Source organism: Patiria miniata, unplaced genomic scaffold (genome assembly GCF_015706575.1).
Source record: "Patiria miniata isolate m_02_andy unplaced genomic scaffold, ASM1570657v1 HiC_scaffold_19, whole genome shotgun sequence".
In the NCBI taxonomy this organism is placed as follows: Eukaryota; Metazoa; Echinodermata; class Asteroidea; order Valvatida; family Asterinidae; genus Patiria; species Patiria miniata.
The window spans coordinates 1,110,261-1,124,833 of record NW_024037057.1 but is presented as its reverse complement, the minus strand read 5'-3'; the positions used below and the strand labels follow the sequence as shown (position 1 = coordinate 1,124,833).

At 38.9% G+C, this 14,573-nt stretch overlaps 1 protein-coding gene across 1 annotated transcript; it reads left to right on the top strand.

Annotated features, from left to right (window-relative positions):
* Window positions 1-1,040: 1,040 nt before the first annotated feature.
* Window positions 1,041-1,967, top strand: LOC119725994 (P2Y purinoceptor 4-like). The gene has a single exon (XM_038197615.1). It carries the CDS (start codon window positions 1,041-1,043, stop codon window positions 1,965-1,967), a length of 927 nt encoding a protein of 308 aa, XP_038053543.1.
* The last annotated feature ends 12,606 nt before the right edge of the window (window positions 1,968-14,573 follow it).

Sequence of the window (14,573 nt, the reverse complement as noted above, 5' to 3'; positions counted from 1 at the left end):
GTTTGTGCCATGACAAAATAATTCAATTGAATTGTAACGGAACTTTCGTTTCTTCACTCAAAATTCTGCTTCTATTCAAATTGTACTGTCCAAACACAATTAGGAATTTCAACCTGAAAAAGGAGAAGGTAAATTGATTGAATAAGCAAAATCGCACAATTGTCCTTGGAGACTTTTTAATTTAATAATTAAAAAACGGCGACGAAGGTTCCACAATGCATAAAACAACTTAATATGAAATAGTGAAGATACCGAGGATGCAAATTATGCGTTCAGAGTTAACAAGAAAGCAGAAATATTATTGTACATTGGTCCTGTAGTATAACAATAATTATGTAGGCCTAGCCTATTTCTAAGTAGAACATGACTAGTCGCATAGAGCAGGATTATAGTCGTGTAACTTGGGTCCCATTTGCGGGGGGAGGGTCCATTCTCAAGAGAGGGCATACAATAATACTTAGTTTAAACAATACATAGCTACTTTTTTGCATTCTCCAAATTCTAAACGAAGGCACAAGGGGCACAGGCCTCTAACCAGCGCGTTGCATTAGTCGTTTGACAGAGTGCTGTGGTCAATGAGCCGCGAAAGAGATTCAGTTACGGTTTGCATTTATTAAGACCGAGTACTGGCGTAGCTATTCACGGACAACTGCAATTCACATAACAACTGCTGTCTGTTGTTGCCATAGTCACGCCGGTGACGTGGGTATACTTTTGGAGGTGGTGTTTTGATTTTGTTTGGCCGTTTTTCTCTGAGTTTGTTCTTTTCTTTTGTGGAGCTATAGTTTGATTGGTTAGTGATACTTCAGGAAAAGTCTGAGCAAGTTTCATTGGCTGAACGTGACCAGACAACTTGCAGTGGCTACGATACAAGACTAGTGCTGCTTATAACAGTCCGTTTTGGTTACAGACGCACAGATATCCAAATACACGAACATACAATGGGTCACCATTTTAATTCTCAACCGTGATATTTAAGAGTGTACCTTTCTAAGCTAGTAAAAAGTAGCCTGTAGTGTGTGCGTACAAGTGCGAGCAAAATGGAGATTGCCACAACAACCCCACTGTCTGAACTGAACAGCATCACTGAAAGTGAGAATATTTTTGGTCTCAATTCTGAAGTCAATATTTGGAATGATTCCTGTCCAGTCCTCACCATACCAGCAGAATTTGTCCACAAGTACCTCTACTCCTCTGTTGACGTAGTCCTGACTACTATTCTGATGCCGATTGCGATCTGCCTGGGCTGTCTTCTTAACGGCAGTTTCTTGTACGTTGTGGCCAGCATTCAGTCAATGCAAACTACTACCAACTTCTACTTAGTTAATTTGGCTGTGTGTGACGGGCTGTATCTTCTGTCTGCGTCCTACGAGATACGAGCTTACATCGTGTCGGGCACCGTGTCATGCAACACGGTACAAGATGGCCACATCTCGTGCGTGATGTTACTGTTGCAGTTCATCTTCTACATAGCCTCCTTGGCATTCATCACGCTGGTCACGATGGAGCGATTCTTTGCCATCTGCTATCCGATAAAGAGCCTGGCTCTCAACCGCCGCAGACGTATCTTCAAGCTAGCAGTGGGTGCCTGGCTGATCTCCCTGGTCGTTGGGTTTCTGTACATAATGCCGATCTTGTACGTGGAGAAGATCTGCGTCAACTGGCCTGACGAGGAACGTTTCGCTGACTTACCGAAGGTAGTAGGATGGTGTACTGGGTCTCTCATTCCGAAGCGTTTCACCATCTTTCCGATCATCATACGTGGTTGTAAAGCGCTTACTTTCGGCATACCATTCATCCTGTGTACCATCATGTGCATCAAGATCGTCGCGGCGCTTGGTAAGAGGCCCCTCCCAAAGAATCAAGCGGAGCGGGCTCGTCTCCATGTCACCAGAATGCTGCTCGTCAACAATACGGTGTTCTTCATCTGCAACATCCCGAGCACCGTCTTGCACATCGTCTTGTAAAATCTCTGCTCTATTTGCCGGGATGCCGATAGTCCCTGAAGACGTCATTACTACAATGATCCAGACGGCTATTGCTTGCACCCTGATCAACTCAGCAGTCAACCCCATCATCTACAACGCCAGCAACCCCCGCTATCGGCAAGCGTTTTGCCAGGCCTTCAAGACGTGTCTCGGGTCTCGGCGCGATGGCAAAGACGGACAGCAAACCTCTCAGCTATCAACCGTTGATCAGCGAAGACTTGCTACAACATCATCAAAGATAGAAGATGCCTCAGATAATAAGTAAAAGAAATTCTTTCTCTTATTGTCTTGTCGATGGGATTAAATGTATTATTGTCTAAGTTCAAACAAGCTGATATTGGAAATGTACAGCGTTTTCGTGACTAAAGTAAAAGTTTGCGTAAGCTTCCGTAGCATCAACTACTTCATGAGAAGCAACTTATTTACATAGTCTTAGTATACAAAAATAGACAAATACAAGTACCTTCATATACATTTGCAACATCTCATTTATTTCTGTGTTTTGAATATGACAAAGGACAGTAGGCTTTATATTCACTGTGTCATCCACCAACCAAAGTATTGTATCTAGACGGCCGTGTAGCGGCAAATATGAGTGTGAAAATGCAATAGACTAGGTACTCTTCACTTTTTGAAATCCAAGGTTAAAACTCATTTGAGCGCTCCAACTTTTATTGTAAGTTGCATGGTTAGTTTCGTTTTCATGATCAGTATCAATCCAGCAGTTAACGGGACACCGCGTCCTTATTAAATTAATAAGTTGTTTTAATTGATATTTTTCTAAGGTCTACTTTTTCTTCAAAGCTTTGTGTCTGTACAATTAATAATGCAACAAATTCAATATGAGGGATAATGTCACGCAATAATGAAATGAAAAGGGCTATGGAATTTCTTTTTCACTGTTGATCTTTTCCACACTGAAAAACTGCCTGCGTTAATTTTACCCAATAAAGGGTGAAAACTGCAACCACGCAGAATTGGGTTGTTCTATAACCAACTTTTGGGGTTAGAATTTCTCTTAAATTCAACCAAAACTTGTGGTCATAGAAGACTAAATTTAATTTGATTACAAGTTTTGGTTGAATTTAAGAAAAATTCTAACCCAAACAATTGGTTATAGAACAACCCAAATCTGCCTGGTTGCAGTTATTACCCGTTCTTGGGTAAAATTATAGCAGGCAACTTTACAGTGTTTATGTGTTTTAAAATTTGAACAAATCCTTTAACCCCCCCTCAACTTTTTCCGCGATACCCTTGCAAAAAAACAATTCCCCGACCCGAACTTTCCTGACTTTTTAGCCTCATGTCTTGCGCATCTTTTGATATCAAAAGCATAAAATTCCGACCACGGGTTACCGCACATTTCACGATATGCAGTGTGCACAAAGCAGAAGTACCATTGGTGCATATGAATAATTACTTAGCCGATCATTCCTAAACCCTTTAACCTATAGTCATAAAATTTCTTGGGTATGTTTATATTAAGTTGTTCTATGCACGCACCGAGTTTTATAATTTTGCGTCACTCGATGGCCGAGATCTGAGGGGAGGGGTTGGGCCGGCTGTGAGATGGTCAAAGTAACCCGGCTCCTTTGGGGTTAACTTTGTTATCTGTTCTGTTTTGTATATTTTTGAATGTATATATTCATCGCTGATTCACACATCGATGTCTCGTCGTGCAATACACAGTGGCGTTATCAGGGGTCGAGGAGTGCAGAGTGGCAATTGCAACGGGCAAGACTTTTTAAAAGCGTAATGGGGATGCTGATAGTAGCAACATCGGAACGGGCGAAGTCTAGCTGGCTAATTGTATCCGTTTATAGGTGTGGTAAATTGGGGGCAGCTAGTATCTGAAAAAAATCCAGTTTTTGGCTGACTAGCGTTGGAAATTGATACAAAAATACCACTTTTCTTGAAAATGACAGCACACCAGGCGCCATTATTTTACAGGATGCTTTAGACTGTCATTACAGTCCAGTAAGGTATTTTATAATAATTTTGTAGTTTTTGTCTTTTGATGTTTGCAAATGACTTGTGTATTCCCTTTAAATCTATCTATATATATCAATCTTATACACGTACAGCTTGATCACAATGATTAAGTTACAACGAAACTTTTTAACCATACATGGAAGCTCACATTAACAGTTCATTTTAATTTGCTCCATATTCTGCTTTAAAATCATTTTTAACCTTTTTATGTTTTTAGTAGCTCTGTTGCGTTTTTTGAGGTAATGCACAAAACGAATACAAAACTGGAGATAAAATATATACGAACTTTTTAATGACTGTGTTATGATTAGCTATCATAAGTTAACTACACTTTCGTTTGTAGGAATTTTTGGTGTTGTACAGGGTGAGTAAAAAAAGACGAAACCCAAATGTCGGGACTATTGTTTTAGTGAAGTTCTGCATGTAGCACTTTCAAAATCTAGGATATAAAAACCCAATTCATAAGCTTTCCTTTAGTACAGGAATCATTCAAATGACTCATGTACTTTTCAAGTTACGGAATTTTAAACACAACCACCGTTTTAAAGTTCTGTTTCACGAATCACAAAAAGGTAAGTGTTTTTTTCAGCAAAACAAAAACAAATCACATAGGCATGTGTGTGAATCGTTTTTGTTTTACTGAAAGAACACACAGATTATCTGTGACTCAGTCACATTCGGACGGCCATTCCAGTCGTAAATTATAGATTGCAGCGTTCTTAATTCGATTTTTTGTTATAAGTGTTAGTGCTTAGTGCGTGTATTCCGTATTTGTTAAACCCAGCGCACACCGGTTCCCGGATCACCACATCCATCACCGGTACTTTTTTCCACCGTTGTGGTTATCCGCAACGTTACTCGCACGTATGCCCGATTCCGTCCCCAAAAATTGTCACATGATGATCAGTCACATGATGAATATAGTCACATGATGATAACCATACGTGACTTCCTTCGTGAATCTGACATGGTTAACATAAATACTGCGTCCGGTGAAATCGGATCCGGTGAAATTGGATGCGAAAAAAATCAAACATGTTTGATTTCATCTGGTCGCCCTGTGTACGGTCAGATCGGTCCCGGTTTTTTTTAGCGCACACCTCTGTACGATGGCCCGATGATCTGGTGAACCGGTAAAATTGGAAAGGTGTGCGCCGGGCTTTACGAAAACGCACCGTGTCAGTTTCCATGAATCGCCAACGGTGCGTTCACGTGGGGTGCAGTTCGTGCACACCAATGCCGCGCTGTACGGAACGTGTTGGCAAATTATCTTGAGATACTTGTTTATGTACATGGCCTGAATTTTCCGTCAGAAAGAAAATGAAAATCATTCAGAGCCCGTTACATGGTAGCATTTCCCTGCAATTTCGAGTGATTTAACGTGGCCAATGTCAGTTGGCTTCTGGTCAAAAATGAACGGCGTTGGTGGACACACCGCTGTTCCAGAGGCTCACAGCGCGACATTAGATTTATGCGCATGCGCCAGTTTTTCCAGGTTGTGCTGTAAAAATAATATTTATGAGCACGTTCGTAAAAAAAAATCGCTGAGAACGGCCTTCGAAAAACTGCTCATGATGCAAACAAGAAATAGTTATTGAAGCTTTAAGATTTGTCCCAATTTAGGTTAAAAAATGAATTACTTGAGCATCTCCATCAAAGATTTTAAATGCGATGTCGTTTTTTTCGCGAAATAAGAAAAAAAAGGCCTCTGTTTGCTGAATGAAAGCCAGCAACCAGCGGAAAAAGGGTCCGAAATAAAGCTTTTTTTGCAATCAAGTAAGTTAAGTTAAAATTAAGACTGCCACGAAAACATCAATGAGACTTAATATTTTGTATTAACAGTGATTTCAAAAGAAAAAAACCTCAATCTCGCCTGCAAATGGGGGGATTTCCTGGTGGGTTTACTGAACACGGACTGTGGTTTTCGCGATTCAACTGCACAGTACGCGGGGTTTACGCGATTCAAACAAGTAGGCCTACCACCGTGCACCGAAGCGTGATTGGCCAGTGCCCCGCGAGTATACATTTCCAGCGACGGGAAAACGCGTAGTGCCTGCTATTGGATTGTGCACCGGGCGCTGTTTGTTTACATTCAGTGTATGTATTAAATAGCTACGAACGTGGCTCCATCGGTTTTTTTTCTCTAAAGGCGTCAACAGTAGTATTCTCCTTTAATTACTCTTTCCAATGGTAATTTACTTGATTCGGAATTAACTTACCCAGATGAATAAAAATACCACGAAACCTGAACGTTATTTTCCTTCCGATTGAGGCATTTATAAAGGTGTTTTCTAATCAAATGTCTTGCCGAAAAATTCACAGACTATTTGATAAACAGTGATTGTCCTTTCTCTGTCGATTTATTGTTATATCTCGAATATCATAAATGTATTTGTAATATCAAAAAGCAATTGAAAAGACGTCCTCCGGTGAGCTGTTTTTACGCAAAACGAACTGGAGAAATTCGGTCACAAGAGGGCGTTTTATACGAATTAAAGCACGGAAATATGCACACAAACCTAATGTCGCCCTGAAAACAGCAGTGAAACTTAGATGCAGGACATATTAGCATATTCATAATCATTAGCGTCACTCGACCAATGGAAGCCGGCAAAAAGGGTGATATTTGTTAATTAACAACTCGTTAAGGAGGCGTTTGTGCAATTGTTTACTGCACACCGTAATGGATAGGAACCTCATTAATATTCGTGAGGATTGAAAAGATTGATGGATATTGTGCACGCCAGTGTTATAATCAAAATTGAATATAGCGAGGCCTATTTTCCAAATTTCAACAAAAAGTAACGAACATATCACAACGACTTTTAGCACATACTTGGATCATTTTTTTTTCTTTTTTCTTTTTTTTAAAGACTTTTTCCTCATAGGTTTTGTACACGTTTCTTCCACCAGTCTTCTTTGGCACTTTCGTAAATCCGATCGACTTCAGACTTGGTACATACTTAGAACACTACCCACAAATGGTCCTATATGATCGTGACGTTATCAGGTGTCAGGTTACGTCACATTTAATATGCTTGTTTTCCCATAGGTTTTGTAAACGTTTTTCTTCAAAAGTTACACTTTGGCACTTTCGTATGTCTGATTGACTTTACACTCGGCAGACGCTTAGACCAGCAACCGAAGATGGTCCCTGATGATTTTCGTAACGATGACGTCATGTGTCACGTGACGGCATATTAAATGTGCATTTTGCATATCGCTATAACGTCGGAAGGACAACTCTGATTGGGTGGAAACTTGATAGATATACCCATGCTGAGTTGTGTTATAGATGAAAATTCAAGTAATGTCATCATTAAATGTCATGTGACGTCCCTTAAAGGGGCATTTTTCTATTATAGGCCTATATCTACAGAAATATATATGTTCCATTTGGTTCCGGTTGTAACTTGACAAGTATGTATAGTATGCTGTTATAGATGACATTTGTAGAGACGTCACTAGTTGTTCATTACGTGCACAGAGTATTTCAAATATGCAAAACAGCTTGTGTTTGTCCACAAACATATTTCTAGTTATTTTAGTGTTTGCTCAAGTATGTTTATTGATCGAAGGGATAAACTTGTGTTCACGCACGTAATGCCGATACAATACCAAACGAACACTGAACATTTATCTGGCATTTGTTTGCACTTGTTCGCAAATCCAGTAATAGCCAAAATTTGCTTTTTGAGTGGTCGGGCACAACCCCTTTCTATTATTGTTCTGATAAATCTTTCTCCCCCCCCCCTAAACGGTTTACGATGTGAACTTGTAACTTTCACTATATATCGACCCTCCTCCCAAGTGGTGTATATTACTCTGACGTCACGATGACGTCCTTGGGTGTCAAATAACAAGCGATTGTAGCTGCAAAGTGACGGCATTTACTTTCACTTATAACTCTTGAACAAAATAATCAATGATGTTTGTATTCTGTAATCAGATAGACCATTTATTGATCAACCTTTTTTGGTTGTGTCCGTGAACTCGCTTGACCTTTACTTCCGGGTCTAGCGGAAGGTCAAAGTTAGGTGAATTCAAAATGAAGACGTTGGCCTGAAATCAAAACAAAGCAAAATTTCTTCTGCACGGTTTACGGTATGATCATAAAACCTAGCGTGAACTTGTACCATGTTATAGAGATGTTATAAATTTTGTTACGTCATAATGACGTCATAAGGTATCAAATTAAAAGTGATTTAAGGGCAAAATTTGACAAAATAGTTTGCGCTATATCTTTTGAACTAAATAGAGTATTGTGTTGGTTTTTTTCGTCAGGTTGTATACTATGCCGTGAGAAACATTTCTTGTTCCAGGACAAAAAACCGCTTGACCTTTACTTCCGGTATTACCGGAAGTGCAATAAAAACTAAATATAACTCAAATACGGAAGCATTTTACTACAGACATATAAATTATCAAAGTGTTTAGTGAGGGATGTCAGACACAAAAAACAGTGTGACAACATCATCCGAAAGGACGCTCCCTAGCGGCACATAAAATAGAGTTTGCTTTCTTCAATTTTCAAACCATTTGTTCATATTTTACAAAATCAACCCTTGATTCATCCAATTCCTTATTTTTGTACTGTTGATATTAGACGGTTTCAGTTTAGATTAATTCATCGGATCTTGTGTACTAATTTGTTTTTGTTTAGGATCGATAGGAAGGACTCTAATCTGTGTACATTTTGTATAATGAAGAGGAGACATTAGTCATCTTTTTTTGCACCTGTCCTCATACTATTTCATTCTGGTCCTCGGTATTTTTATGGATTAAGGAGAGGACCAATGTTTCTATATCAATGGATAATGAAGTTCTTTTATTCGGTAATAATAATGTTAACAGCAAAATGATTAATTTAATGTTATTAAGGGAATAAATGTGTGCTCCGGAGGTTTTTATCACTCGTTTCATACCGCTTAGAGTCTGGGTGCTGATAATTACCCGAGCCGGAGGCGAGGGTAATTATCAGCACCCAGACTCTAAGCGGTATTAAACAGAGTGATAAATACCGACCGAGCACATATTTATTCCCATTCATAAATACCTTATCCGTAAAAAAATATCAAATAATTCGTTCAAAAAATCCCGATTTTGTTCAACAAGTTCACTTCATGCTTTTTGAAACATCCCACTAGCAAAATAATGGAGTGTTCAGCTGGCGAGTAAGATGTAAACAACCCTTTTATGGAGATTGACGCGCGCGTAACATGTTCTGCGCGATGTCACGCAGAACGCACCTGGGGCATTGCGTTTTGAATTTAGAACTATAAAATTCTGACTCGCTTGTAGTGTTGCGCATACCTACGTGATGATTGTGAACGTTCAACCAATGAAACGGTAAGAGGCACTGGATTTTTAGGAGTCCACATTTTATTGTGACACTGGAAAAGTGTTTAAGACCAGCTAGCCATGTCTTTATCATCCGTTTAAGACCGGCCACGTGACGGGCTCTCGACCAATAGGAATAGCTAAACTGTCTGAGGTATTTATGAATGATTTTTAGATTCCATCCATGTGTACAAAATGAAAATGAATGAGAAACGCCCCTTACTTCGCTTTTAAAAAGATATGTGATGAACTATTATTAGATGGAAAAATTAATGTTTTACACTAAGGCCAAAAAAAAAAGTCTCCGGTTTCTGGTATGCGCGCGCGTCGCCGTAGCCATGCACGTCGGCAAAATGAAAAAGTTTTTTTTTTCAATGAAAGATGATGTCTCAAAACCGCCAAACTCACTGCTTTAACTGGAATCCTGCTGCTGCACAATTTTAACGTGTTTTTAGATGGGGTTATGATCGAGAATAAGCTTTATGTGGCCTCTCTGGACTCCCATATATTTGCACTAAGTTTAGTCGGGCACCATTTGCAGTCATCAGCCGACATTTGAAGCAAAAAAGTCGAGTAAAAAAAAAAAAAAAAGCCGCGTCGCCGCACCACTTTTTGAGCAAGCTCCATACCAGAAACCGGAGACTTTTTTTTTTCGGCCTAACGGAGTCAGCTTCAAATTCTATCAGAAATGGGACCAATTCTTGATATTAGGTCAAGGTTAATTTATTTTATTAGAATTTACGTCTGTATCTGCTTTATATACATTACTTGTACGTTAATTGCTTGTATGTTTAGAAAGAGAAGAGTGAACAATAAATACGAATCCCTGGGAGAAAAAAACAAATCCCCCCTTGATTTACCCTAATTAACAACAAATAACTTGGCAAGGTTTCAAATTCACGACATCATCAGACCGGAAGTGACTTCAATGTATTTGAAAACAATCGTATTTTAAATTTAATTTCATCATTTGATCCCTGCATTGATCCTTGACACCACGATAAACGACTCGGCCCAACTCCTGGTTAGACGCGTGATAACGGCCTGTACTGGTGGCAAATACCATGAATACTTTTCAACAAAGACCACTGCGCGCGGTGGCTTTCAGATTTGCAAGGCTCTTCGCCCGATCTGGCCTCGAAGTCTGTCAAGCCAGCGAATTATATTTTTGAATATTCATGAGTCTACGTTTTTGGTCTTTATTATGGAATTATGATAAGTGATAACTACATAACCATGGTAATGCCGAGCACAATATCTTTCGCTTTAAGATGAACAATGAAATGTCGCTTTTGCTTCATCGGTTCGGCATCACATCTCTCTAAAACTTTTTAATAAAAGCCTCATTAAAAACGAAATTTGTGTAAACGGTGTTCTCCTCGAAATTTGACGTTTATTTCCCGGGTAAATACTTCATCTATGACGACAAAAACTGCACAATATCATCTGTTATATCCTGAAGTATTTATTTCTTAAATAATTTGGAACAATTATATCTTAAATAAGAAGTAGTTTTGGTTACAGTTTTATGAATATTTCCGTTTTAGATGTCATGCAAAAACCCAACACAATGGCACATCTGGAAAATTTGCGATAACCGTTATCACGCGTCTAACCAATTAAGGCAAGTCCGCTCAGTGCATTTTGTACTAGAGCTCAGAACAGTCGTTTATCCTGGTGTCTATGACCCGTGATCTCTGTCTGATATCTTTGTAGCCCATTACAATGTTCACCTTTTGCTTCCAAATACATACACTTATATTTTTCATATTTTCATACGTTATTTAACTTCACAATGAACATTTATCCACTCCGAACTAAATCAGCATTCACTTCCCGTTCTTGACTAATGACGTCATCAAACCAGAAATAACTTGCATGTATACATATAAAGTTTACTGAGATTTATCAAACCGTTAAAGATGTATTTTTTTTAACAAAATAATTGTTTGTATTGGAAAGGATTCAATTTCGTGATCCTTTGTTCTTACATAAACATATTCATAACTTATCTCGGCAGTGTTTAAAGGTAAAGTCTATAATTTGTAATTTGTGCATTTTGTTCGTTTGAAACAACAAAAAGGGCTTAAAATCTAAAGAAGGGTGCTGAACAACTTACCTGATGAATTTTCAGCTCTGAGCTCAGCTTCAGCTGTATATTTCGAGAAAAACAAAATTGTAGGATCTCGATTTCAAATCAAAAGTTGCTGAATCGTGTTTTGAATTGGGCCTGAATGCAGCGTCCAAGACACGTTCTCACTAGCCGATTGCAGCTACGCGATGTCGCGCACCGATCCGACGAATTATAGCAACAGCGCGCGCGCAAGCGTTGATACGACGCACTCGCGCGCGCGATAATTCGTCGGATCAGTGCGCGACATCGCGTAGCTGCAATCGGCTCAGTGAGAACGTGTCTCGGACTCTGAATTCAGGCCCAATCCAAAACATGACTCAACAACTTTTGATTTGAAATCGAGATTCTAGAATACTGTTTTCTCGGAATATACAACAATCACTGAGCTGAAAGTTCATCAGGTTAGTTGTTCAGCACCCTTCTTCAGATTTAGAACACTTCTGTTGCTTCCGAACTAATATAATGCACACATTATAGACGCTAGCTTGAAGTGAATTCCAATGACGCTAAAAGGTATTTTCTTGACTTACAGAATGCAACTCAAGCTACTATTGACATAAACCCTTGTTTGTTTATGTTTTCATAAGTGAAATGCGTATTGGACCTACTTGTCTTATGTCTGGATATGCTCATGATGTTTTACACCAAACCGTCCCAAGAGGGTTCTTACATACCATAATTAAGACATCGGTGCTTGGTGATGCATGACCAAAAAAATGCAATCAAGATATCATTTCAAAGCGTACTGCCCTTAGTTTACGTTCAAACCATAATAATGGCCAATCACTCCATAGCTTAATCACAATACCCCTTTGTTTCTGGTTTACGTTTATTAGGACACCCTGTATAGCGGCTACAACAGACACTATTGAGTGCAATGTCTATGCCTTTTTTGATCGATCTTTACCCCTTCACCAATATCAACGTCATTGACTGCATTACCCAATGCTGTATCACCTTCCAACTGTCAACACTGTCAAGCTGCCGAGGAGCAAAGGGTGGTTTCGAGTTCTTGTTCCAGTATATAGAGCTTGTGAATTTCCATTATTAGCACTCAGAATGTACTGAGCAAGCAGCGCTTAAGCACACAGATGAAGACCATTAGGCCTAATCCAATGTTTAATAACAGCTCCTCATCTCTGAGTTATTTTCCACTAAGGGAATAACATTCGTCAGGGTCCATTAACAGCGGTCACCCCCAACCTGGTCATTATCACGCAGTGAAGATCTGATCCTCGCACTGTTAATCGCATTAATAAATACCTTTCTAATGAAATAAACAATTAAAATGCTCCGATTTTGTGAATTTTCTCTCGGCAATATTTCCAGACTTTTTTGTGTTCATGTTCAGTGGCCATGTTTAGCTTATGAGTGGTACCCTGTCTCTTCCGCAGTACGCAGCGAAACAAATTACAACTAGAGCTATGCCTGTTCGATGAATAGGACACAGGCTTTTCCGCATTTTTGAAATAATACGTGTAAAGAAGTACTTTTCAAAAAATACTTTGTCAAATTGTTGTATTAAAAGAAAATGTAAAAAAGTTGATAAATTAATAAAAATCAGGTGATGACGTCATCATGACGTCACTCCAGATTTTGAATACTATTGACACTATCTACCTACTCAGCAAGTTTCAAGACTATTGGACTTACCCTTATAAGTGTTTTTAAAATCTTATTTTTAATGACGTCATCGTGACGTCACACATTTTTCAAAATAAAATGTGCAGATACCTTTACATAACAAACTTAATACAACAAGAATTTTGAATTTTGCATGTTTGAAGCCAATCGGATGAATAAAAGTGTTAAATTTTGTAAGCAGAATAAAATTGTAAATATTTAAAAATCATAAAAAATCTACCACTGACGTCATCGTGACCTCATTTCAGTTTTTTGTACTTGAACTATTATCTACCAACCCACCAAGTTTCATGACGCTAGACATTCCCTTATATGTGTTGTTTGATGACGTCATTATGACGTCACATTCTTTTCACAATTTTGTGAGTATACCTGTTACCTAACAAACATAATACAAAGCATATTGCTTTCGTGAGATATGGCTTAAAGGTCCAAAACTTAAAAAATCGATGTAAAATCACATGATGACGTCATGATGACGTCATTTCAATTTTCGTCTATAACACATCCCTGTCTACCTATATAACGAGTTTCAACTCATTCGGACTCACAGTTCTTTAGATATAGGGTGTTAAAGTTTGCATATTGAAGATGACGTCACGTGATCAATGATAACGTCATCGTGACGTCACTCTTCGGTACACATTGTCACTATGGGGTCTTTACATGGGACAAGTTTCATTAGAATATGAGTTTGGTTTAGGTCCAAAATGCCGCGGGGAACAAAACGTGTACAAAGTCTATGGGATTTGGGATAGAACAAAAACAAAACAAAAAGAAATAGGAAAAAAAAATAGGAACAAAAACAATGCTTTGAAGCGGAAAAGCAACAATTTTGAAAATATTTTTACCCGATGAACGGAGCTGAAATTTCGTATACATTCTCTTTGTGTCCAGAATTACAAAGATAATAAATGATGTGTCAGTGGGCGAAGTGTTTACAGAAAATAAATCGCAGATCGATCCACGCTTTCGTCAAAAACATCCTCAGTACCGCAGCACGAACAATTACGTTTGAAAATTTCCTTAGGCGCACGCACCCGAAAATAGCAACTGTGTTACCTCTAGCACGATGGTGGTTGAGCGCATGCGTGTGTACTGCTGCATTGTTAACAAGCTACCGTAGGACTGTTGTTAATACGGCCAATCATTTTGCTTACATGGTGCTGGATCAATGCTGGTTCAGGGTCCATTTATTCGCTTGTTTTTGAAGCCGGTGTCATATGAAAATCCGACTCCTTTGAACATCGGACGCGGATTCCTTTTCCCTATTATTGGTTAATCCCTCTTATGGTTATATAGGCTCTTATCATGCTTACGCATGTGCAATACTACCAACGAGTCCATATTTGATCGAGTCGGATATTCACGCTACACCTGTCTTTACATCATCGTCAATACACCTCCACATGATCGAGTCTAGACCAATCACAAGCTATCAAATCTCAAGGGTATTGGTTTCTGCTTTGTATTTT